Source organism: Protopterus annectens, chromosome 11.part0 (genome assembly GCF_019279795.1).
Source record: "Protopterus annectens isolate FY-2018-M chromosome 11.part0, PAN1.0, whole genome shotgun sequence".
Classification (NCBI taxonomy): Eukaryota; Metazoa; Chordata; order Ceratodontiformes; family Protopteridae; genus Protopterus; species Protopterus annectens.
Window position 1 is genome coordinate 706674131 of NC_056745.1, and position 27239 is coordinate 706701369.

The 27239-nt window shown below is 44.1% G+C and overlaps 1 protein-coding gene across 1 annotated transcript in view; it reads left to right on the forward strand.

Annotated features, from left to right (window-relative positions):
• Positions 1-27239, forward strand: part of LOC122814987 (protein mono-ADP-ribosyltransferase PARP12-like) — a 1242293-nt gene that overhangs the window by 160798 nt on the left and 1054256 nt on the right. The window contains exon 3 of the mRNA XM_044087242.1: positions 24933-25191. Coding sequence (XP_043943177.1) covers positions 24933-25191 — 259 coding nt within the window. The remainder of the gene's footprint in view (positions 1-24932; positions 25192-27239) is intronic.

Here is a 27239-nt window from a genome sequence, read left to right on the forward strand (position 1 = left end):
TTCGATGAATTAATGGATTTGATTGCTCGAAGGGCATGGGAGACACCGGACACAGTGGAACCGGTCCCTCGAAAACCAAGCAAATTTATTACCGCTCCCAGGACAAGACTTATTTCACCAAAGGAGTCCCGGTTGATGCTATGGTGGTGGCTGCAGTCACTAAAAAGGAGATGTCTGACTCTTCCTCTTCTGTTCATCCTCCTATTCTAGGACTATAGACAGATACGGGAAGCGAGTTTTTAGTTCAGCGACTTTTTCCATGCATTCGCTAAACTATTTGACACATTTTACACGTCTACAGAGGGATCTCATCAAGGAGCTGGGAGATGCCCTCCAGGGTAACACAGATGCTACTGTTTCAGATAAGGTAACAGCACAGCTTAACACCCTTACCTCCATAGTGAACTCGTCCATGAGGCTCATCTCGTATGTGGCTGAAGGGTCGAGTAGAGCCGCAGCTTCAGCGATTGCTCTACGAAGACAATCCTGGATGTGGCTGTGCTCATTTGCGGAAGCCTTCAAGTCTTCCTTCGCCAACGCCCCCTTTGATGGTGCCACTCTTTTTGGGCCCAAAGTGAAAGAGACATTAACTCAGTGTGAGCAAGAAGGAAAGACTGTCTGCTGTCGGAGTCCGTTTTTCCGTTCCATCTAGACCGTACCCCAAAGGGCAACGAGGCGAAAAAATGTGGTTCCGTAAACCTCAGGGATCTTTCCAGGCCACACAGAGAGACCCCCCCCCAGAGGGGGGGGCAGACATGGAAGACGTCGCCCCGGCGGCAGAGGGGGTCCGCAGAACCAAGACGACAGGGATCCTATCCCTGGTAAGCCTTTCCAGCACTCCTGAATGGGGGCCTGACTGTCCTGCTCTGGAGGCAGTCGGGGGTCACTTGGCTTTATACCCACAGGCCTGGCTAACTCTCACCTCAGACTCCTGGGTAAAAAGCATTGTAACCAGAGGATACAAAATCCCCTTTGTCAACTCCACCCCAACAAAGAAGGTTTCCAGATGTGCCACCCCATCTGCGAGGCCCAGCAGCAATAGAAATTTCAAAGCTGCTCAAAAAAAGAGTCATTCAGCCAGTCCCGGTGGACCAAAAAGGATCCGGAACTTACTCAAGGTTCTTTTTAGTTCCAAAAAAGACAGGGGACTGGAGACCCAGTTTGGATCTCAGCAATCTCAGTGCCTTCATGAAGAAGGAAAAGTTCCGGATGGTCACGCTTCAATCGATCCTTCCATTTTTGCAGAAGGACGACTGGATGTGCTCGATAGATCTCAAGGACACGTACTACCACATCAAGATGGCCAGACCATCCAGAGATCACCTGCACTTCCGGCTGGGAGCCAGTCATTTTCAATTTCGAGCCCTGCCCTTTGGGCTCACCTCAGCCCCCAGGGTATTCACCAAATGCATGGCAGTGGTAGCGTCTCACTTGAGATGTCTAGGATTCCGGGTGTTTCCCTATCTGGATGACTGGCTCCTCAGCGCCACCACCGAGTGTCTCCTCATACAAGCCAGAGACTATACAGTCAACCTTTGTTCCCACCTAGGGATTTCCATAAACTTCGAAAAATCTGCCTTACTGCCCTCACTGCCCTCACAGCATATTTCATTCATCGGAGCAGACCTAGATACACGCTTAACACTGGTAAAGCTCCCTCAAGTAAGGGCTTCATCCCTCAAGGAACAGGTTCTTCTTCTACTGCAATGCAGGAAAGCCCCAGCCAAATTGGTGTTGAAGGTTTTGGGACTCATGGCAGCGTCCCTGATTGCAGTTCCTATGGGGAGATTGCACATGAGGCTCCTCCGATGGCTGCTGTTCACGCAGTGGTCGTTCCAGCAGTTACCCCTAACGCACGAGATTCTGATAACAGATTCTTGTAAGCGAGACCTCTCATGGTGGGTGTTCAGTCAGGATCTCACTATGGGTCGTCCATTTGTTCTACCAAATCCGACGGCCACGATAACCACGGACGCTTCTCTGATAGGGTGGGGGGGACTTTTTCAGGGAAGAACAGTCCAAGGGGAATGGTCCAACATGGAGTACAACCTGCACATAAATGTTCTGGAAATGAGGGCGGTGTTCTTGGCATTGCAACACTTTCAAACCCTCCTACCTGTAGGAACAGTAGCAGTTCAGACAGACAACATGTCTGTAGTCTGGTACATAAACAAACAAGGGGGAACCAGATCTTACCCATTATGCAGAGAGGCCATGAGAATTTGGCAATGGGCAGAGTCCACGGGTCACTTTCTGATAGCAACGCACATCCCGGGGTCATCCAACGTCATTGCGGACAGGTTGAGCAGAGCCATCCTGTTACCTCACGAGTGGTCCCTCAAACTACAGGTGGCGGAAAGAATTTTCCGCAAATGGGGCCAGCCTTGCTGCGATTTATTCGCCTCCCCGATGAATACCAAATGCAGAAGCTATTTTGCCCTTCTACCCTCCAGGGGATGTCCCAAGGGACGCACTGATACACTATTGGCCCCCGGGTCTCCTATATGCATTTCCACCCACCCCCTTGATTTCCAAATTTCTTCAGAAAGCCATGAACCTGGAAAGGACAATTATACTCATAGCCCCATTCTGGCCTCGACAGATATGGTTCCCCTTTCTTCGAGCCCATCAAACAGAGGAACCGTGGATCCTGGACCCAGTACCAGATCTACTGACACATTCGTCGGGAGTTCCTCACCCGTCTCTTCTATCCCTCAAACTAGCAGCTTGGCTGCTCCACTTCCCCACCTAGCTAGGTCTGATATACTTTCTCCGGCAGTTCAACGCATTTTGGTTGCCTCTCATAAGGCTTCCACTACAAAACTCTACAGGAGTAAATGGAAACGCTTTGTGTACTGGGCATCTAGCCAACACTTGGACCCCCTGGTTGCTCCTTTACATAAAGTTCTAGAATTTCTATCCACCCTTTTCCACGAAGGAGCCTCCACTTCCACACTAAGAGTACAGTTGGCGGCCATATCCAACTTCCATGTTGGTGAGGACGGTTCTTCTATTATGTCCCACAGGCTTTGTAAGACTTTTATGAAAGGTTCCTTCCATCTTCGACCACCCGTCAGAGACCCTTTATTCCCATGGAATTTAAATTTGTTATTGTCGCAACTAATGTTGCCACCCTTCGAACCAGCCTCTTCTTGCCTCCTGAAGTTTTTGTCATGGAAGACTCTTTTTCTTGTAGCGGTTACTTCAGCTCGGAGAGTGTCAGTGCTGCAAGCACTATCAGTTAAACCACCTTACTTAATTTTCCACCCAGATAGAGTTTCCTTACGAACAAACCCGTCTTTCCTTCCTAAGGTATGTTCTGTCATAAATATTAATCAGTCCATTGAACTCCCTACTTTCTTCAAAAATCATACCAGCAAGTTGGAATATATGCTGCACAAGTTAGATGTCCACACACAGCTAAAATTTTATTTGGACAGGACTAAGGATTACAGAAAAACAGATCAACTTTTTGTTGCATTTGCAGACAATAAAAAGGGCATGGCAGTTACAAAACATACGCTTTCTAAATGGCTTACTGATTGTATAGCTTTTGTGTATTCTAAGTCGAATCAGGCCTTGCCCACCAAACCTAAGGGCCATTCTACTAGATCCATTTCCACTTCCTTGGCTCATGCAGCTTGCCTGCCTTTGGACATGATTTGTGCAGCAGCCACGTGGTCTAAACCACATACTTTCATCAACTCATTATAGAGTTGACAAAGCCTCCAAAGACAGGGCATCTTTTGGTTCCACTGTGCTCAGGAACGTTCTTCCATGAGTCACTCAGGGTGACGGAGCTAGGGACGCTACCAGTGTGTAAGAACAAATGGCGAGATTGAACACTCACATAAAGAAGTTATGTTCTTACCATAACGTTCCATGTGGAGTGTTCATCTCGCCTTGGTCTTACATTCCCCCCCTTCCCTCCCTCACGTGTTTGGAAGAACGAGTAGGACTAGAGTCTGGTCCACATGTGTTTACCTCTTCCAGGTATATTGCCTCTTACCTCATGGGGTATATTTTGTTACCCTTTAGTTAATTTATCAGTGAGATAGTGTCTCTGAATTTTTGAGGTGTATGTAGCCTTAGCACCTCAGGGTTATTGTTGGTCTGGTTTGCTTGCAAACTAGATCTGAGTAATGGCAGGGAGGATTGTGGGATATAGCCTGGTCTCGAGCTTCTCTAAGATGCAGAGCTTTGCTATGCGGCCGACTCGGAGCCGAGGATCGGCTCCAAACCCGTGTGTAAGAACAAAGGCGAGATGAACACTCCACATGGAACGTTATGGTAAGAACATAACTTCTTTTTTTTGCCTAGCCATGTTGGGTCGGTACTTGTTTTTTACTTCAAGTTTGCACAGTTTTCTTGCACCGCACCTCTCACCTGTTCCTGTGTATTTTTTGTTTTTTGTAACAATGTGGACTGTGTATACAGATCAGCAGTAGTTCCCTGCCTTCCCTGGCTTTAATTTTTCCAGTTGTTCCTTAAGCTGAGCCATCAAAGTTGTGTTTTGTAAATTTAGTTTCTGTCAGTTCAGGTAATTCATCCTGCTTATCTTGTAAACACTGCTTATGGTTCAAAATTTCTGTTTCTAATTCCTTCTTTTGATTGCAAAGTCCCTATGAACTTATGACACAGTTTTTGTATGGCATCTTTGAACTCTCATTTATTAAACTCTTCTGTCAGCTTATCATGAGCCTCATTCCTGTCCTTCACTGTTTTTTCTTACTTAGTTGCTTCATTCCACTGTCGGACATGCTCTTTAAAAGGTGTAATAAGATCTACAGGAGATTCTGTCAGTAAGTGATTTGACAGTTGTTCTAGCTCTGAAATTAGTGTAGTGACAACGCATAACTGTTTAACATTTGGCTACAATGTAAGAGCATCACCCTTTTTTGCTGCTTTATTATCAGAAGATGTTTATTTGCAAGTCAACTTGCTACCAATGGTCTGCACTGTATTTTTATGGCAGTGTACACAGGAAGGAGTTTCATATGATTAACACAATAAACATTTACTGTCATACCAATTATGTTTCTGTTGAAGATACCAGTCAAATGTTACTACCCACTTACTCCATGGATGTACATCAACTTGCCCTAATAAGGTTTTATATTTACTAATATGTTGCCCATACCAATTCCATAATCCTTCCAAAATATTATTCGGTATCTCTAACACATTGAATAAAACTATATATATATATATATATATATATATATATATATATATATATATATATATATATAAAACTATGTTTACACTTTTTACTAGTCTAATAACAGCATCCATACTGCATACAAAGACAGAAAAGATTTATTACCAAGTCCACAGAGACTCAATTGGCCACGCTGTTTTAATGTAGATGGTTGTAAAACTTCTGTAGTTACTTGAAAAGCTGGTGAAACAAAGCTGGCAGTTGTGGATTCGAAACCTGAGAATTCACCGACCTGGCAAATTTATGACACTCCTTCCTTCCTGCATGACAGTCTCACGGATCCAGATGTCTGGGGAACTGTACTATTGCAAACTGTTGGGACTGAAGTGCTCCTATTCAGGACTCAATTGCATACATAAATGTTAGTTACTGCTCTTTTACTGAAGTGACCTTATACAAGGCACCACTCCCCTGTCTTCGAATATAGGCTAGCCTTACTACTGAAAAATTAAATGCAGATGTTCATGCTGCTGGTGCCTTGTTTGTAACTGCTTGCTGAAACCAAAGTCTGATTAATGCCCTGAACTTTGCAGACTATAACTTTTTCAGCACTATATTATGTGCAGTACTAATAAAATAACTTGTCTGCTTGACAGACAATACATACCATAATGTCACAGTTTACAGGTTTTAATGTCTCAGATTAAACATTTCCGGCAGCATGGAAAATGTTCTCTAGTGAATCAGATCTAACAAAGAATCAGATTTAACGTCATACACTTTTAATTTCCTTTATATATCTTCTTCTGTACCATCCTGATCCCTTCTACGAAACAGTCTGTTAATACTTTTAGAATTCTTCAGATGTTATACAGTTTGTTGTTAAGCTACTTTTTGGTCGGTTTCAAGGTGAATAACTTTTAAGGAGTCTTTTCTATTGTGAGTGTTTCTGTATGAAAGCAGATGTCCTTCAAGGATGCATCTGCAGTCCTTACATATGGTTTGTCCTGCCTCAGGCAACCCTTCGGTCAGCCGGATTCCAAAGTCTGGGTCTGGCGTCGGCTGATGTCGCCCCTTCCCCGACGTCAGAGCGCCTGGGGTATAAAAGTGTCAGCCGACGCCATCTTCCTCAGTCTTTCTTGCCGCGCGATGCCCGAAGCAGAAGCAGTTCGCAAGTGCCGGTCGGCCAGCTCCTGTGATTTCAGCTACCGAAGTCTTCAAAAAAGCTAAGTACCCCGTTGGGGACTCTTTCTTGCCTCAGCCGATATCAGATCAAACGGTTAAAGTGGGAAACAAATACCTCATAAGGATTTCCACTCTTACTGCTTACCTTGCCTAGGCCCAGACCACGATGTCTCGGCCTGTACAGCCTGTGCTTCTTTCAATAAACGCACTCTTAGGCGTCGGGCAGAATTTGCAGAGGAATATTTTGGGCAAATTTACTGTTATAAAATGCTGTTGGAGCTTCCGACAGCTCATTTACCCAAAAAACGTAAGGAGAAAGACCGACACACGCGGTCCACGGTTTCGGCCGACTTCACGCCCAGGCCTACCGCTAGTGTCTCGGTCTCTTCTGAAACCGAATCTCTACCGGTTCCGACCGACGACACCGCACAGCCGGTACCTTCGGTACCGGAGGCCTCCTCTGGGTCGGTCTCAGAATTACCCTCTGAAACCGGTGCTCCGGAGATATCCGACACCATTTCTGTGGATAAAACTACTCCAGCCCGTGGGGCAGCCAGGCCTCCTGTATCCATGTCCATTAAGGCTTTTACTCGTGCTAAAGCTGCTAAGCAGCCAAAATCTCTCCCTCCCAAGGCTATTCCTCAGGGATCCTCTACAGGTTCACAAATTTTGAGCTTAGCTGAGGACCTTATCTCCCTAATCAGGGGCTCTCAGCCACACCCAGACAGGGGCTCTCAACCACCTCCAGGCAAAAGGCCCAGGGTTGAGCAGACAGATCCCCAGTCCTCTGATGAGGCCTCAGATGACTCTACCCTTTCAGATTACCAGGAGGAGGCTTTTCCGGCCTACGAGGATTCTGATGCTGAGGAATCTATTCTTTCGGCCTCCCCCCCTGAAGAGTTGTCCTTTGGGGAGACCCTTCACTCCATGAGAGAGCATTTCAAATGGCAAGGCCAGGAATTCTCTGATTCCAGGAAGAGGTTAAGGACCTTCTTGCATTTACCTCAGCATAGACCTATGGCTATTCCTCCTGTGTTAAATGTTATAGAAGATGTGTACTCCGAGTCTAGTATTTCCCCAGACTCCCTTCCTCCGGCTCCTGTCAAACCCGACAGGTACTACAGGGTCCCGGACACCCATCTATTCCTTTACAAGGGCCACTCGGCTGGCCCAGAAACTATTTCCCAGGGTCCTAAAGCGGTTGCAACCACCACTACTAAGAACCCACTTCCTTCTGAAAGGGAATCCAGGGCTTTAGAGAGATTGGGTAAAAAAGTTTACACTTCTTCCACTCTCTCTATGAGAGCATTGAATTGTCAATTCCATATGATACAGTATCAAGAATATCTGTTAGATGAATTGCATAAAAAGCTAACCTCACCTGAACCCCTAGATCGCAAGGTGCTTCAGGATCTGGTGCATAACTCCCAACAGGTTAGCAACCATTTCTTACAGTGTGGTTATGATGCATTGGAAGCTTCATGTAGGTCAGCAATGACAGGTGCAGTCATACGTAGACATGCTTGACTGAAGGAACAAACACTGCCAGATCATGTTAAAGCAAAGCTTCTAGATGCACCACTGGAAAAACAAAAGTTATTTGGTTCCACGGCTCAAGAGGTCTTAAAGAAATTTGAGGAAAAGGCTAAATCAGTACAGACAGTCAAAGATTTCCTCCAGGTCCAACCACCAAGATTCAGCAGAAATTGGCCTTCTAAGAATTGGTCCTTTCCAGACACAGATTTCAAAGAGGCAAAAACAGGCATGCCAGAGGTAGAGGGCAAGCTAGAGGCTCCTACAGAGGACGTCAATGGCAGCCTCCCAACCAGAGAGGTAGTGCAGGACCTACAACTGCTGCACAAGGACAAACTCAATGACTTGACTTTGACTTGCCAACCAGGGCTCAATTGGAAGCACCTTTGGGCGGAAAGCTATCTTTATTCTCAGAAAATTGGCACAGTATTACAAGGGACAAATGGACACTACAAATAATAGACAAAGGATACAGATTCCATTTTCATAGATTACCAAAAAGACAAGGCATGCCAAACTTGCCACCGAATCAAAGGGCAGAAGCTTTCAAGAAAATTTCCAACCTACTGCAAATGAAAGCTATAGAAATGGTTCCTCTCACAGAACAAGGCCAAGGATTTTATTCCAGACTATTCCTTGTCCCAAGAAAAGAAAAGCAATGGAGGCCTATTCTGGACTTGTCCGCACTGAATACTTATCTCATTGTGCCAAAATTCAAAATGCTGACCCTACAGCAACTCCTTCCCATGCTGGGCAAGGGGTCCTGGCTGGTAACTCTAGACCTCAAGGAGGCATACCTGCATGTCCCTATCAGACAAAGTTGCAGAAGACACCTCAGATTTCTTGCAGGTACAGAGCATTATCAATTCTCAGCATTGCCCTTTGGCTTATCTACTGTGCCCAGAGTATTCACGAAATGCCTGGCATCAGTAATAGCACACTGCAGACTTCAGGGGATTCAAATATACCCATACCTGGACGACTGCCTTATACAAGCGGACAGCCAACAAACATTGGTAAAACACTTGAATTATGCCATCCGCCTACTTCAGGTCTTGGGATACACAGTCAACATTCAGAAATCAAGACTTGTTCCATCCCAAAGAATAATTTTCCTGGGTGCAAAACTAGATACAACCACCCAAATGGCTTTTCTCACAGAAGAAAAACAAGAGCAACTACCGGATTATTTCAGAAATCTAACAAAACAAACCCAGCTGACTGCAAGGAAAATCCTGCAGGCCCTGGGTTTCATGGCATCTTGCATTCTTCTGATTCCACAAGCAAGGCTGCATATGAGAAAACTACAATGGTACCTAAGGAGTCTATGGTCTCAACACAGTCACAGCCTAGAAGCTTTGATCCCCCTCATTCCATGCCTTCAAAGGGAATTTCTGTGGTGGGCTCAAGCAAGCCAGTCAAACATGGGTCTGCCCTTCAGCAAACCATTACAACGGATGCCTCAGACCAGGGATGGGGAGCACACATGGAGTGCAGATACATTCAAGGACAATGGACACAAAAAGAATTGCGCCTGCACATAAACCAAAAGGAAATGCTGGCAGTGATACATTCAATCGAGGCCTTCGAACACTTCCTACATCAAGGCTACCTGCTAATAAAGACAGACAATACCACAGTTACGTGGTACATAAACAAGCAAGGAGGTACCCATTCTTACCCACTTTGCAGGCTGGCAGTGAATCTTTGGGAACTTTCCTTAAAACTCAATATAGAGCTGCAATCCCAGTTTGTACCAGGAAAAGACAATGTACTGGCAGACAGCCTAAGCAGAAATATTATGGATCCACATGAATGAATGCTGCACTCAGACACCTTCCTTCAGATAACGCAATCATGGGGAAGGCCGGACATAGATCTTTTTGCCTCCCACCACAACCATCAACTGAAGAAATTCTGCACAAGGACATACCATCCACAAGCATGGAAAGTGGACGCCCTCTCTTTCAGCTGGAATACTCTAACAGTATATGCATTCCCACCTCTTCCATTAATGACCAAGGTCTTACTGAAGATCAGGACAGAACAGCCAAAAGTGATTCTGATAGCTCCGGACTGGCCAAGACAACACTGGTACCCACTGTTAAGGAGCATGTCACGCACAAAACCGTGGCCTCTACCACAATGGCCACTTCTTCTGACACAGCACAATTACAAAACTCTACACTCCAGCCTAAAAACCTTGCAGCTGACAGCCTGGAAAATACCTTGACTCCTCGCCAGGATAAACTATCCAAGAGAGTAAAGGATATCATCATGGAAGCTCGGCGGCCTTCCACAAGAAAGGCATATTCAGCAAAATGGAAAAGATTTTGCACTTGGAACACCACAAAGGGCCAAGATCCGACAGTAATGAGCATTCCACATATCCTGGAATACTTGGCAGAAATGCTCCATAATGGCCTTTCTTACTCTTCCATAAAGATTCATGCTTCAGCAATTTTAGCAGAGTACAACACTGATCCACCTGTATTTTCTCATCCTCTGCTAAGGTAGTTTCTAAGAGGGATAAAAAACATCAACCCTCCAAGGAAACCACCACTGCCTACATGGGACCTTAACTTCATGTTGGAAAAATTAACTCTACCTCCCTTTGAACCAGCAGCATCTTCAGAACTACAGCTCCTGTCTTGGAAGACTGCCTTCCTTCTGGCCATAACCTCAGCAAGAAGAGTATCTGAGTTACAGACCCTAATGGCAGTACAACCATTTCTTATTTTTCATCAGGACAGAGTCTCATTGAGAACCAATCCTTCATTCATGCCAAAGGTGGTATCCAGGGTCTCACTGAACCAAGCCATTCACCTGCCTACCTTCTTTCCAAATCCACAGAACAAAGGAGAGAAACTTCTGCATACCCTGGACATTCACAGACAGTTGTGCTACTACTTGGACAGAACTAAGACTTACAGAAAAACTGACCAGCTCTTTGTAGCATATGCTGCTGGTGTACAAGGAAAAGCAATTACCAAACAGACAATTTCAAAATGGATAGGCAATTGCATTCGATTCTGTTACTCTTTTCATGGCAAAACTGTGCCAGCTAACATTAGACCTCATTCCACCAGAGCCACAGCCACCTCCACAGCCTTCTTAAGAGGGGTGGCTACAAAGGACATTTTAGAAGCTGCTACATGGAGCTCCGTGCATACATTTTCCAAGCATTACAACTTGCCTTTATATTCCAGATCCAGAGCAGGCTTTGCTACTGCAGTCCTGCAGGGCATTTTAGCTACACCATCCTTTTCTTAGGTCCTACCACCCCCAGCTTGGCTATGGTATTCTACCCATATGTAAGGACTGCAGATGCATCCTTGAAGGACATAGTACAGTTTTGTACCTACCATAAATGTACATGTCCGATAGGTATGCATCTGCAGTCAGGTTTTCCCTCCCTCCTACCCCTCTGTGGTATTCTTTGGGTACTTATCCCTCATTCTAGCTAGCTGGGGTTATCTATTATGGTGTATTTGTTTTATATTGCTGTGCATGTTTGGAATTTTTGCATCTCTCCAAATTTAGCCTTTATTAGAGGGAACCTGGCATCTGGGGCAAGAAAAACTGAGGAAGATGGCGTCGGCTGACGCTTTTATACCCCAGGCGCTCTGACGTCGGGGAAGGGGTGACATCAGCCGACGCCGGACCCAGACTTAGGAATCCGGCCGACCGAAGGGCTGCCTGAGGCAGGACAACCCATATGTAAGGACTGCAGATGCATACCTATCGGACATCTACATTTATGGTAGGTACAAAACTGTACTTTTTCCCATACTCCTTGCACCTGGCTTCTTATCTGTTTGTACCAAGTACCTTACCTTTGTAATACATTCAGTTGGATGGCATTCAGCTAAGAGAAGTTTAACCCTTTTAATGTATATATGCTAGGAAACAGAAGTGTACATGCATCTAAGTGACTGTATTTTCCTACATATATTCTAGCAAACAGAAGTATATATGCACTTTTATATTTTACTACATATACATTTTAATAAACAGAAGTGTATATGCATTGCTATAAATGTCTAACTATATACATCTAATACTGAATAAATTAAAAGGAAAGAAAAGTTGCTTTAGTTGCATTTAGCCTGTTTGAGTTTGCAGCTTGAGAAGCGTCTTGTGGTAAACGACACTGCCTGAGAAGGTGAGGAGGTAGAGTATAGATCTAAGAAGTATTAGATGTAAATACTTTTATTTGTGCAGTGTTTTTCTGCAATTGAAAATGGTGTGGACTTTCAAGTTACTTTCAGTTAAAATCTTAGAGTTTTATGTTTGTAGACACACATTTAGGCTTATTTCTAGTAATTGAAGTTTAAAGTGGAATAATAGTCTTAAGTGCCTTGTTAGGTGTTTCTTCTGTTAATGAGTTTGACTAATGAAAGAAGTGTAGTGCATAGTAGTATGTATCTAATCCACTACTTTCGTATTTATGCAATTTTTTCTGTTTTCTTATAAACCTTGAGTGAGTGGTTATTTAAAGATTAAACAAAAGTTTAAAACTTCAGCATCCTGCTATGTGGAAAACCTCCCTTATGCATGCAGTTATTTCAAAAAAAGTAGATTTGTTTTATTAATTCCAGTATATAATACTAATAATCACAGCTTGACCATGAGTGATGCAGGGTTTACCTAGTTCCAGTGAAATTTACTTAATCAGAATTCAGTATGGGGCAGACTGTATCAAGTCCTGGGTAAATCCTGCATTAATTATGATCATAAATATTCTTCTGCTCAGCAATGTAACTGTCTTCAGTGCACTACTAGATTCTGTCACCATTTCTGACATTAACATAATTCTCTCAAATGCTAATGATACTGTCTCGCTTTCTCTCTCTCTCTCTCTGTTGAAAACAGATATAACCTTCATTGTCCCTAAGCACTTTTCAACTGTCCGAAATTTTGCACAATTTTGCACAATGTCCATATTTTTGCTTCATACTTTTGGACTCTTGCTCATAAAATTTGATTGCAGTAATTAAATAATTGCAGACATTTAGGACTGAGACTCCATATCCTTCACAAGATACTTTCTAAAGTAAATTGTGAATCTAATATTGTTAATCTTCATTCATTCCTTACTGATGGGTTGTTGGTTCTGTCCTCAGAACTGAATCAGCGCCATACCAAGCTTGCGTCAACCAAAAACTCTCAAGATTACCCATAGTGCCTCTCTCCCCAGTACCTCAGATTTCGTTTGCCGCATACTTGTGAGGACATATCAAGCCATTCGCTCTCAGCTAAGTGTTTCTTCTTGATTAAACTTATCTGTTTCTTGGATAATACTTATTGTTTTTGTTTAAAAACTCTTTGGATATTTAACGATATCTTTCTTGTGCCTCCCATTTCTTCCCTTTATTGTTTTTGGTATTCTTTACATTACCATCATTGGTACTTCCTGCCCTCCACCTTCTGTGGTAATTCTTAGGGATACCATTGTTGGTACCCTCCCTTTTCCCTTTCTTGTTAATCTTTGGTTCGTTATTGTTGGCAAAAACTTTGTTGCTGTTTGTGTGAATTTAACGTTACTTGTTGTGATAGTGTGTTTATAAAGTTGGGTTATCTTGTTGTCAATGGTATTATGCCTGATAAAAAAGGCACTTCTTTTTTTAAGGACTGAGACCAGTGTGGCCGTAAAATGCCAAATTCAGATTTGCATGGTTCTTGTGTATACTGTTTGGAAGTGCCCCACGCGCACCCTTAATGAGAGACGTAACAAGTTAATTTTGAAAGGATTGCTTAAATCACCTTTTTCGAAGGCTCTTTCTGCATTGGAGGGTTCACCCTATCCCAAAAAGGATTCCAAGAAGAGGAGCCATTTTGTTCCCTCTTCTCCCACAGATCCTGAATCTAAAAGCTCAGAGCCTAGACCTAAACTTCCAAAAGTGGTTGCAGTTCCCTCGTCACCAGGGCTCAAAACACTTTCTTTGGCATCAACTGCGGAACAGAAATTGGATTTGACTCCAGAAATTACTATTTCCCTCTCGGCACTGGAACTAAAATCAGACTTGACCCAAATGGTACCATACTCTTCTGCACCATTACCTTATGGTACCAACCACTACTGCACCAACTGAGACCCTCCCTTTGGCACAGACAGTAGTTTTTCCAACACCAGTCATTCCCCCCCACTGCATTTTCTCTGGGTCCTTTGACCATGGTGTCGAAGGGAGACCCCATACCTCAGACCAGATATTCCCCATCAATAGATCCCTTTTTAGGACAACAATACAGTCCTTTTCAGGAAGGCCCAGACTCCCCGTCGGGAATATCCACCAGATCCTCCAGGAGCCTATCTTAATTAGATGTGGTCAGACTTGTGGATCAACTTTTGGTGGCTAGGGGTTTACCTTCACCTCCTAAAGCCTCAGTCCTACCTGGAACAGAGGAGTTATCTCCACAGACTCCATCATACACTCCTCCTTCGGCCTCCATGGTTCCAAAACTCCCTGTTCCAGCTGCTTCAGTTCCACCAGCACCCTTGTCTGTGGCACTGTAGTTCACCCTTTGGACTTCGGCATCTTCAGAGCTGAGCCATCCTCTGGGTTGTGACTGGGCTGCTGGCACAGAGGGCCCTAGCCCGGTGCCAATTTTTTCTATGGTGCCATGTTCTCTGGCCCCAATGACTGCAATGGCACCGAGTTACCTTGAGGTTCCTTTCCTGCAGTAGGCTTGTCGGAGTGGGATGTAACCCTGGTTCCGAGGTTGTCATTCTCAGTTCCGGGCTGTCATCCATCTTCAGATTGAGCTGCTTTCCAGGTGATGAAAAGGGCATTGGCCTCTGCAGGCTGTCAGCTGGCCTCTCCGATGTTGGTACATCATGTTTATATGCCCCCTAGACCTCAGTTGACACAGTGTGCCACTCCTGGACACCGAGTGCGAGAGCTGCAGGAAACCCTCATGCAGGGCGACCCCTCTTCTGGATCCTCTTTGGAAGCCCCCATCGAAGAGTTTATGTGGAAAAGAACATGGAAGAGTAAGCACATAGAATTTCCTGAAGAGTCTCTCATGGAAAACATGGACTATGATGAAGGTGAAGGGTCCCACGATGATCTCCTGAAGGTGTCTCCTTTGGAGACATCCTGGAAATATTGAAACAATGAGGAGATTAGAAGTCCACTAACCCATCCTTGGAGGAGTCTGTGTTCATGCAGGCTTTCTGTGCCCAGCCCTCTACTTCCTGGGAGACTCCACCTGCCGATGACCTTGTCCAGCTCATTGTACAGTGTGCATTGAGGAAACCTGACTCCACTGAGCCTGTCCCCCAGAGAACAGACTAAATACTATCTCCTCCCGAGAGTAATCCACAGTGGTGAAAGGGTTTACCTATAGATGCTATGGTGGTGGTGGCAGCAACAAGGAAAGAGCTTGCTGAGGAGAGCCATACTGTTCATCCACCCAACAAGGAGTCTCAGGCATTGGACAGACTGGCAAAGCAGATGGTTGCTTCTTTGACCTTTGCCATTTGGTCGTTGAATTATTTGGCACATTTTACTAGGCTCCAGAGGGATCTGACCACTGAACTTTCTGGAGCACTAGCAAGAGCAGTCTCTGATGACGTCCGTGACAAAGTGGCCTCACAGCTTGCAACCCTAGAAGCCATTTCCAACTTGTCCATGAGGTTGATCTCACACGCAACCAAAGGGGTGGCTAGATCAGTGGGTGCAGGCATTATGAGACGGCATGCCTAGATGTGCCTTTGTAATTTTGCGAACCCTTTCAAGCCCTCCTTTCTTGATGCACCAGTTGACCCTTCCTCTCTTTTCAGACCAAAAGTGAAAAACACTCTGGCCAGATATGAGCAAGATGGTAATACCCTATCTGCTGTCGGTGTCCATTTTTCCAATCCTCAATTATACTTTTCTAGGAATCAGAGGAGTGGGAAATTCTGGCACAAAAAATCCCAGGGTCCATTCCGTGATGAGTCGACCCCCTTGTGGCAGAGGGGGTAACTCTTCAGGAAGACATCCCTTTAGGGGCAGAGAGGGTCCATGCAATCAGGGACCGAGAGATTCTTTCTCAGGCCACCCATAACCAGGAGTGGCCCGATTGCTTTCCTCTGCAGTTGGGGGTCATTTCTCTCTGCACCAACACATCTGGCAACAAATCACCACAGATTCTTGGGTGCAGCAGATCATTACTAGGTTATCACTTCCTCTTCAATCTTCATCTGACAGCCCCAAAACATATTCCTGATGTTCCACCCAGTCAAAGGGAGTTTGCAGCTGAAGAGACCCTAAAGAAAAGAGATGTTCTTCATCTCACATTGCTGCAGTCCTTACACTTGGGTAGTCCGCTGTCCGAATATCAAAGTATTAGGCTGACGTCGGTCAAGGCGCTTAAGACTGACATCAGGACGTCAGGGTACAAATGCGCATGACCGACGTCATATCCTCAGTCTTTTTTGCCGCATGGTCCGATGCAGAAGCAGCTCTGAAATTTTCGGAGTTTCAGACCGAGTCAAAGTTGGCTAAGTACCCGTGGGAATATTTTAGTTTTTCTTGCCTCAGTGGTTTACCGGATGTCAGAAAAAGTGAATAACTGTATTTCTTGTGGGAAGCAGATACATAGAGATTATCATACTTTGTGTATTCCTTGTTTGGGGCCTGAGCACGACGTTGTTGGGTGTCGCTTTTGTGCTAGGTTTAATAGCGCGCTATAAGCGAAGGTTAGATTGTGCCAGGTTGGTCTTTGGGAAGCGGTGCAATTACAATATGCAAAGACAAAGCAGCTAAACCCAGGGTTCTTTAGCGTCAGTGGAACCGTGGTTCCACCGGAGGCTTCTCTGGAGTCCCAGGGGGAGACTTTGATATTGCAGGATGTGGCCTCTCAGGAGGCAGGTCAGGCTGAAGGGGCTTCTCAGGTTACTGTACTTCCCTCCCTTCCTAGGGTGGTTAGGCCCTCTCCTTCTGTTTCCAAGGCTTCTCCCAGAGGCAGGCCAGGTTTAGCTTCTGTTGGTGTCACTCCTAGTTCTTCGGGATCTGTGCCCAAGAAGCACATGCTCAAAATGGCAGAAGATTTAATTACTTTGATTAGAGGTTCTTTGCCCGCTCCTGATAAAAGGCCTAGGGTGGAACCAGAGTTGGGGGCTTTTCAGCAGGTTTCGATGTTTCAGAGTCTTCTGAAGACTTGCAGGAGTATTCTCCTTATTCTGATTCTGATGTGGATGATTCTACTCCTTCTGCTTCTCCTCCAGAGGATTTTTCTTTTTCAGAGACTCTTCATTCTATGAGGGAACATTTTAAGTGGGAAGGTCAGGACTTCTCTGATTCCAGGAAAAGGCTTAGGGAATTTTGCTTTTACCCCAGCATAGGCCTTTGGCTATTCCACCTGTTCTGGATGTTGTGGAAGATGTGTTTGCAGAGGCTTCACTTAATCCTGATTCTTTGCCTCCTGCTCCTGTTAAACCGGACAGGTATTACAGGGTGCCTGAAGCTCATAAATATCTGTATAAGAGTCCTAGGGCGGACCCAGAAACAGTTAGTCAGGGACCTAAGGGTGTCAAGGCCTCTGTGGTAAAAAGTTCCTCCAGATAAAGAGGCTAGAGCTTTGGATAGATGGGGAAAGAAAGTCTATACTTCTTCCACCTTAGCTATGAGGGCTTTGAATTGCCAGTTTCACATGTTGAAATATCAAAACTATCTTCTTTCTCAATTGAAGTCTAAGGTAGATGCTCTGGCGGAAGGCATTGAGTGTAAAGAATTACAAGATTTGGTACATGTTTCTGAACAGGTGGGTAAGCATTCTTTACAATGTGGATTTGATGCTGTACAGGCCTCATCTAGGGTGGCTGCCACTGGGTCAGTTCTTCGCAGGCATGCCTGGCTGAGGGATCAGAACTTATCTGACCATGTTAAGGCAAGGATTTTAGATGGTCCTTTACAGTCTGATGTATTGTTTGGTTCACCTGTGGAGGCAGTTTTAAAGAAAATGGAAGACAAGGCTAAGTCTATGCAGACTGTTAAAGATTTTTTTGCAAGTTCAGCCTCAAGTTTAGTAGGAATTGGCCTGCTAAGGGGTGGACGCTTCTTATGATTCACAGTCTAGGGGAAGATCTAGACGTGGTAGGGGTAGAGCTCAGGGCTCATTCAGACCTAGAACAGGGAGTTCACCTGCACAGTCTTCGGGTGAGGGCAGGGGCCAGTCCTTTCGTAAACAGGCCCAATGACCTACCTTTTCAGCTGCCAGAGCCTTCTTGTCTGGCAGCACCTTTGGGAGGAAGGTTGGCACTCTTCAAAGAAAATTGGAGTTTAATTACCCAGGACAGATGGGTTTTGGATATTATACACCAAGGTTACAGGTTTTATTTCCATACCTTGCCTCCTTTCAAAGGCATGCCAGACGTTCCTCCTCAGCAAAGAATAGAGGCTCACAAACAAATTTCTCTGCTGCTGCAAATAGGGGCCATACAGCTGGTCCCTCTGCCAGAAGTAGGCCTAGGATTTTATTCTCGCCTGTTCCTAGTACCAAAGAAGGGGAACACGTGGAGACCAATTTTGGATTTATCTATCCTCAACACTTATCTGGACATTCCCAAGTTCAAAATGTTGACGTTACAACAGCTTTTACCTCTGCTGGGCAAAGATCACTGGATGGTGACTCTGGATCTCAAGGAAGCTTACCTTCATGTTCCTATCAGGCTAAGTTGCAGGAAGTATCTGCGTTTCGAGCTGGGACTTCTCATTATCAGTTCTCTGCATTGCCCTTTGGCTTATCTACTGCCCAGAGTGTTCACAAAGGTTCTGGCTCCAGTGATAGCTTTCTTCAGGCTAAAAGGAATACAGATCTATCCTTATTTGGACGATTGCCTGATTCTGGCCAAAGGAAGGAACGAGCTTCTTCATCATTTGCAATATGTGATAGCAGTGCTAAGATGCCTGGGGTATTCTGTGAACGAAATAAAGTCCAGTCTAGTACCCTCTCAAGACATGTGCTTTCTGGGTGTGAGACTGAATACAGCATCCCAGATGGCCTTTTTGACCCCGGACAAACAAAAGAATCTTTCCCTTTACTTCCATCAATTGTCTCATCAGTCCAGGCTGACTGCAAGGACAGTCCTTCAAGCCTTGGGGTTCATGGCATCTTGTATTCTGGTGCTTCCCAATGCCAAACTGCATATGAAGAAGCTACAATGTATCTCAAAAATGTATGGACACAGCACTGCCAAGATATGGACACTGTCATTCAGATAATACCTTGCATTCAAAAGGAATTTTTGTGGTGGGCTCAGGAATGTCACCTAAACAAGGGACTCTCTGTGACCCGGCCAGAGGCGAGTCAGATTCTTACGACAGATGCCTCAGACAAAGCTTGGGGAGCTCATCTAAATGGAAAGTGGATACAAGACACGTGGCCTGCCAGACTACAACATCTACATATCAACTTGAAGGAGATGTTAGCAGTCCAATTTGCATTAATAGCTTTCAAGGATTTACTTCTTCCAGGGCAGGTGTTGATTCTAACAGACAACACAACTGTCATGTGGTACATCAACAAGCAAGGGGGAACACATTCTTATCCTCTATGCAGACAAGCAATGATTTTGTGGGAGACTGCTCTCAGTTTACAGCTCAATCTTCAGGCAAGGTTTCTGCCGGAGCACAGAACTCCTTAGCAGATGTGTTGAGCAGATATGGATCCCCACGAGTGGAAATTGGATCCTCATGTGTTTCAGAAATTGACAGTGTCATGGGGAACTCCAGACATAGATCTGTTCGCTTCTCCACTAAACTACCAGCTGCCAAAGTTTTGCACAAAAGGTTTCATCCCACAGCTTGGAAAGTGGATGCTCTTTCTTTCAATTGGAGCAATCTTCATGTGTATGCCTTTCCACCTCTGCCTCTCCTCCCAAGGGTACTCCTAAAGGTCAGACAGGACAAGCCAAAGATGATTCTAATAGCTCCAGATTGGCCTCGACAGCACTGGTACCCATTACTGAGAAGTCTGGTTGGGAGCCTCCATGGCCTTTGCCTTCGATTCCGCACCTGCTGTCTCAAGAGAACAGTCATTTACTCAATGTCAAACTTCACTCTCTTCACCTAACAGCCTGGCATATTCTGTTTTAAACCCTGGAGGGTCTCAGCTTCCACAGCAAGTTTTGAATGTTATTTTGGAGGCCAGAAGGCCTAGTACAAGGAAAGTATACGCAGATAAATGGAAGAGATTTTTATTTTGGAGTGCAGCCAAGGAATTTTATGTTAAGCATAATTTAAGTGTGGCTCTTCAATATCTTGCTGAGTTACTGGACAAAGGTTTGTCCTTCTCTTCTATTAAGATTCATGCTGCAGCAATTTCTGCTCACTATGACTGTGATCCACCATTGTTTTCTCATCCTTTGTTTAAGCAATTCCTTAGAGGGGCAAAGAATATAAGACCCCCACGTAGAGCTCCTACTCCTGCTTGGGATCTCAATTTTGTGTTGGAGAAACTCACTCTACAACCTTTTGAGCCTGCAGCTACTGCCGAGTTGAAATATTTATCATGGAAGACTGCTTTTTGTTGGCCATTACCTCTGTAGAAGGGTTTCTGAATTACAGGCCCTTATGGCAGTTGAGCCTTTCTTAATTTTCCATAAGGATAGGGTATCTTTACGTACTAATCCTTCCTTTATGCCTAAGGTGGTTTCTAGTGTGGCTTTAAACCAAACTATTCATTTGCCTACTTTTTATGCAAACCCCAAAATAAAGGGGAAAAGATTTTGCACACCTTGGATATACACAGGCAGTTGCGATATTATTTGAGCAGAACTAAAGGGTTCAGGCAGTCTCAGCAATTGTTTGTTTCTTTTGCTTTGGGTTCTCAGGGCAAGCCTGTGTCAAAACAAACTATTTCTAAGTGGATTGGGTTTTGTATTGCTTTCTGTTATTCCCATCATGGTAAGGAGATTCCAGCTGGGATTAGGCCTCATTCCACTAGAGCTACTGCCACTTCTACAGCTTTTTAAGGGGGTGGCAACTAAAGATATTTTGGAGGCAGCTACTTGGAGTTCAGTGCATACTTTCTCTAAGCATTACCACCTTCCACTTTACTCTAAATCTAGGGCTGGGTTTGCCACTGCAATTTTACAGGGCATTTTGGCAGCTCCTACTGCTTTATAGTTTTGCCATCCTCCCTTACCTCTGCTTTGGGATTCTACCCAAGTGTAAGGACTGCAGCAATGTGAGATGAAGAACATAGTACAGTTTTGTACCTACCATAAATGTAGATGTTCGAAGATCCACATTGCTGCAGTCCAATTTACCCTCCCTCCTTCCCCTCTGTTGTTAGAGGCGGTTGTGTGGTTTGGGTTGTAAATATTGTGGATATTGTATATATTGTACATATGATTAGTGCAAGGGTGGTTGGTTGTTTTTTGCTGTCTTTTGGTTTTGACTTTTCTGTTTAGGGTCTTCTGACATCTGGGGCAAGAAAAGACTGAGGATATGACGTCGGTCATGCGCATTTGTACCCTGACGTCCTGATGTCAGTCTTAAGCGCCTTGACCGACGTCAGCCTAATACTTTGATATTCGGGCCGACCGAGGACAGCGGACTACCCAAGTGTAAGGACTGCAGCAATGTGGATCTTCGAACATCTACATTTATGGTAGGTACAAAACTGTACTTTATCCAAGCAGTCCCACCAGACCAGGTAGGAGCCGGATTCTACTCCAAGACTCTCTTTGGTGTCAAAGAAAACAGGGGACTGGAGACCAATTTTGAACCACAGTATTCTCAACAAATTCTCCTAGAGTGTTCAAATGCATGGCAGTGGTAGCAGCTCACCTAAGACTGCAAAGATTCCAGGTGTTTCCATATCTGGACGATTGGCTCCTCACCACCCCCACCAAGCGTCTTCTATTAGCAGCATGACAATACATCCTACTTCAAGCAGAGAACCTGGGAATTTCCATAAACAAAAAAGTCTCAACTAGCTCCTGCCCAGTCCCTGGAAATCATAGGGGCAATGCTAAATACATTATCCTTCAGGAGTATCACTTCCACTTCACAGGTTAAAAGAATATTTCTTCAGGTCTGAGTGATGCTTCCCCGAGGCAAGGTGCCCGCATGGGCAGTCCTTCAACTCTTGGGGTCCATGGCCTCAATGATAATTGTCCTACTGGCCAGACTACACATGAGGCTACTTCAGTGGCTTCTCTTAACTCAGTGGTCAATGCTAACCCATCCATTATCTTTCCAGATCCACATAAATCGGTGCAGGATGGACTTACATTGGTGCCTGCAGTCAGACATGACCCTATGGAGTCATCCTTTCTTGACCCCACAGCCCAAGGCCACAATGACCACAGATGCCTCCAGACTGGGTTGGGGGGCCATTTTCAGGGACAAGACAGTCCAAGGCACTTGGTCACCCACAGAGGCCAACCTGCATATCAGTGTCCTGGAACTGAGGGCTGTGCTCTTAGCATTGCAAGTATTCCATCCGGCCCTTCCATCACAGACTATTGCGATTCAGCCCAACAAAATGTCAGTAGTCTGGTACATCAACAAACAAGGGGGAACCAAATCTTATTCACTGTGCCGGGAAGCCGTGAGAATTTGGCAATGGGTGATAGCTTCCAACTGCTTTCTGATAGCAACGCACATTCTCGAGGATTCCACATTGATTGCAGACAAACTGAGCAGGTGTATTCTTCCTTATGAGTGGTCCTTCAGTAACGTCGAAGATATTCGATTGTTGGGGCTAGCCTTGCTGCAACTTGTTCACCTTGCCCATAAACCATAAATACAGCAGCTACTTTACTCTAATCCACCTGCAGGGGGATCCCCGAGGGATGTTGTCACACATGATTGGCCCATGGACCTGCTTTATGCCTTTCCCACCATTCTGCTGATACCACATTTCTTAAAGAAAGCCTTTTGGTTGAGAAGCCGAGTGATCCTCATTGCTCCTTTCTGGCCCCGTCAAGTTTAGTTTTTCTTCCTTTGGCATCATCTAGTTCGCAAACCACAAATTCTGTATCCATCTCCAGGATTGCTGTCACACCCCCCAACGGTTACTTCATCCAAACATTCTCAATCTCAAACTCACAGCTTGGTTTCTCCACTTCCAGTAATTGCCAGGCAGAAGAATCTCTCCTCTCCCACTACGTGACATTCTTCTGGCTTCACAGAAACTGACCACTAGGAAACTGTATTGTGAAAAGTGAAAAAGATTCTGTTTCTGGGCTGGTGACAACAATGTAGATCCTTGTTTATCCTCTGTCCCAGACGTACTCCTTTATCTGTCATACCTTCTGCAATCAGGAGCGACAGCCTGCACGATTCGAGTGCACTTAGCTGTTATTTCTAATTTTCATGATGGCTTTGGGGATTCATCACTGATTTCTCATCGCCTCTGTAAAACTTTTCTGAAAGGGGTTACTCATATTAGACTTCCTATTAGAGACCCCATAGAACCTTGGAATCTCACACTAGTATTACAGGCTCTGACTAGACCACCTTTTGAACCCACTGCCTCTTGTGATATTAAATTCCTATCCTGGAAAACTCTTTAGCAGCCATTACATCAGCAAGGAGAATATCTGAACTTCTGGCTTTATGCATCAAAAGGCCTTACATGATCTTTCACAAAGATAGAGTATCGCTTCGGACCAATTCTTCCCTTCTGCCCAAGGTAGTTTCAGAATTTACTATGAATCAGACAATTGACTTGCCAGTTTTCTTCTCCAGTTTCTCAAATAAAGGGAAATACTGCCTTCATTTACTGGATGTACATAGACAATTATGTTTTTATCTGGACAAGACAAAATCATTCAGGAAATCCAACCAACTTTTCATATCCTATTCTGGACCGAAACTAGGAAAGCCAGTTTCTAAAGTTACCTTATCAAAATGGCTAATGGATTCTATATGTTTTTTCTATCATCATAACAAACTTCCCTAACCAGATCTATTGCAACTTCAGTAGCTTTTCTTTCTAGAGCTTCCATGGATGACATTTGTGCAGCAGCAACTTGGGCCACTCCACATACCTTTATCACTCATTACAAATTAGACTTAGTCTCCAGGGGGAGAGCTTCCTTTGGCTCAATGGTGCTCAGGAATATTCTTCCTAAGGGCTGCCCAGGTTACAAAGTAGCTAGGTACTCTGTCCTATCAGTAAGTAATGAATGAAGATTAACAACATTAGATAAAGAAGTTACGTCTTACCATAACATTCCATCTATGTTGTTGATCTTCATTCATTCATTCATTACTCCTCTCCCACCGTCCCCCTTCAGTAGGCTCCTGGAGGTTTGGATGTGGTCCATTACCCTGGTTTAGGGTATTATGAGCAGAAAAAGCCTCTGCCTTGCGTACTTTGGGCAAACGCGATCTGAGATATTTGGGAGAGAGGCACTATGGGTAATCTTAGCTTGAGAGTTTTTGGCTGATGCAAGCTTGTACAGTGCCAACTTGGTTCTGAGGATGGAACTGACAACCCATCAGTAATGAATGAATGAAGATCAACAGCATAGATGGAACATTATGGTAAGACATAACTTCTTTTTTTTTTCATCTTTCTAAGTTTCCAAGTTTATAAGAGCAGTATTTAAAACCTGTTCCTAATTTCAGACCATTGCCCCCACCCCCATTATTTTTTTATTTTGTCTATAATTCTTGTGCCTAAGAGGTTGAGAAGTATGTGACCCCAAGCCATCTTTGGCAGTTTTCTGATAGTCCATATTGTTCTTTCGTATATTCTGTTTCCAAAACTACTAAATTCTGTCCCATGCATCATCTGTGGTCAACTCTTTGATGTAGCTGAAAAATTTTGTGCGTTTCTCCCTATACATGCATGCGGCACACCGCTTTTCTTTCTTAGAAGTAAGTAAAATGAGTTACCAGTCACTGGTATAGGGAATGACACCTACAGTATGCATAGTTGAAAGTGCACATGATTTTTATTTCTGTTGTAGTAAATTTATGTTCAGGATTAATGATTTCTTGTAAGAACAGTTTTGCATTTTATATTTAATGGTGTTAACAGTATTCTTTTGTAAGAGTTGATGCATGTTTGTTTTAACTAAAACTTATTTTACCTTCAATTCTAGGCGTGTCATTTTTACAACAAAAGCAATGGAAATGATGAAGCTTGTACTTTTGAAAAATGTCAAAGACTGCACATCTGTCAGCAGTTTCTATATGGAAACTGTAGATATGGTGATAAGTGTAAGAGGTCTCATGATTTTGAAAACAGCGCACGTATCAAGTTGGAGGACCAGCGATTTGAACACAGCTTAATACCTAATCTGCTGTCATTGTATCATAACAGTTATGTGATTAATAACCCCAACCATGCTAAGCCTAAAGGTAAGACATCCATAATGTAGCTTCTTATAAATAACGCATGTTTATATCTGATTTGTTTTCCATCATCAAGTTAATGTTAAGAAAAATGTCTTGTTTCAATATTTGCCCCAATGTTGGGGTACTTGTTTAATGTATACATTTCTTTAAAAATTGTTTGCAGAGAACTGTTGATATTCATCACATTGATATCTGTTGCAGTAGTCTTAGCTATGTGGGTTATACCCTGGAAAGGATATAAGCCAGCCAGCTTCAAAAACTTCAGGGCACCTTCTACATGCCCAAACTGTCAGGCAGTTTGAGCTAAGCTGACTAAAAGACAAGTTTGGTTGCCAAGCCCTTCAGAGCTCTACTGCTGACAAAAGAGTACGCTGCTCTGAGGCTTCTGAGGATCGACGGTTGGCTTGGTGCTGTTCCTTTGACAGACAAGTAAGTTAACTTCCATTTTCTAAATATTGTTTGTATTTCATCACTTTCTTCTTCAGGAAAGTTACTTTAAAGCTAGGAGTTTTGTGTTTTAACTGACTGTCGCGAGACTGTATTGTATGGACAAGCTCTTTTTCCTTGTCAGGTTTAAAAGTTGTGTAAAGTAACTGAAAATTATTTTTTTTCTGCGGAGATATTGTTTAGTTTACTTTTTCAGAGGCTGGTAAATTAGTTTTTACTGTGTTTTTCTGTGAAAATCTCACACTTAAAGACTTGGAGTTTTTACCAGCAGTTGCCGATTGTCTTCCTTGGGAAGGAAACACCATTTTTGGTTTGATAAACTGCTGGTCCCATGGTCTGTCCTCCTTCCAGCCACAAACAGAAAAAGTTAAGCAAACAGACTTTGCCAGCACAGCAAGCTAGCAAATTGCCTCAGTGAAGGTTAGCCATGTCCCCTGTAGCTGATGGAGCCCCTTCACTGAGCAAGGGAGAGCTACTCTTGTAGGTCCTGGGAAAGGGAACAGGGAAGGCTTTCTTCTTGCGTCAGAATGTTGTGCCCGTCCCTGAAGCAGCTGTTGCTGCCATTAGTAACACTGCTGGCCCCATTTTTCATGTCAAAAAGAAACAGAAAATTAAGCATGTATGTACTCCTCCTCAAAGTCCTTTAGATAGAATTAGTTTACTGTGTCCAGGGTTTAATTCTGGCTAGTGGTCATTCTTGTAAAGTAGTTTCTGGTAAAAGAATGAGGGATACTTCTTTTCCTGAAAAGATTTATGATTCTGTCAAAATGTTTTTGAAAGGGGTTTTGCATGAGACGCCTCCAAGTAAACCATTGGACCCTCCTTGGGATCTTATTTTTGTATTAGAGAAGCTAACACTTGCTCCATTTGAACTAGAAAGTCTGTCTTACTTGAGGTTCTTGACATGGAAAACAGTTTCTGATTGCTCTGACCTCTGCAAGAAAAGTATCTGAATTGCAAGCTCTTATAGGGAGCTAACCCTATCTCATTTTACACAGGGGCAGTTTTTTTTTTTTTGAGAAGTAATCCTTCTTTTAAGTCTGAAGTGGTATCCAAGTTTACTTTAAGCTAAGCTATTCATCTCATCATTTTCTTTTCCTGAACCTACAAATGAGGGAGGAAGGATACTGTATACCTTGGATGCCCACAGAGGCTTCATCTATGGCTTTTTGGAAAAGGTTGGATTGTAGAAGTATTCTAGAAGCTGCTACTTGGTCCTCTGTACTAAGGCACTATAAGCTTGATTCCTTCTCTAGGTCTGTGTCAGACTTTGCTAGGACCATTCTCCAGGGGCTCCTGGATTCTTCTCTTCCACCTCCCAAATGTAGTAAGCTATGCTGGTCTACCCATGTAACTAAGGCTACTGCAGCAGTTGTGAAAGTAAACTTACCATAACAGTAGATGTTAAAATGATCACTGCTGCAGTAGCAGCTCCCTCCATCACCCATTGTTTTTTTTTTTTGTGGGTTTTTATGCCAGGGTGTGGACTTTTATTTTTTGTTGCTCCTTGCATTGTCCTTTCAAGGCTCAGCTTTCCTCTTTGTGTTCGCAGGAAAGCTCTGAAGGGCTTGCTTCCCAAACTTGTCTTTCAGTCAGCTCGGCTT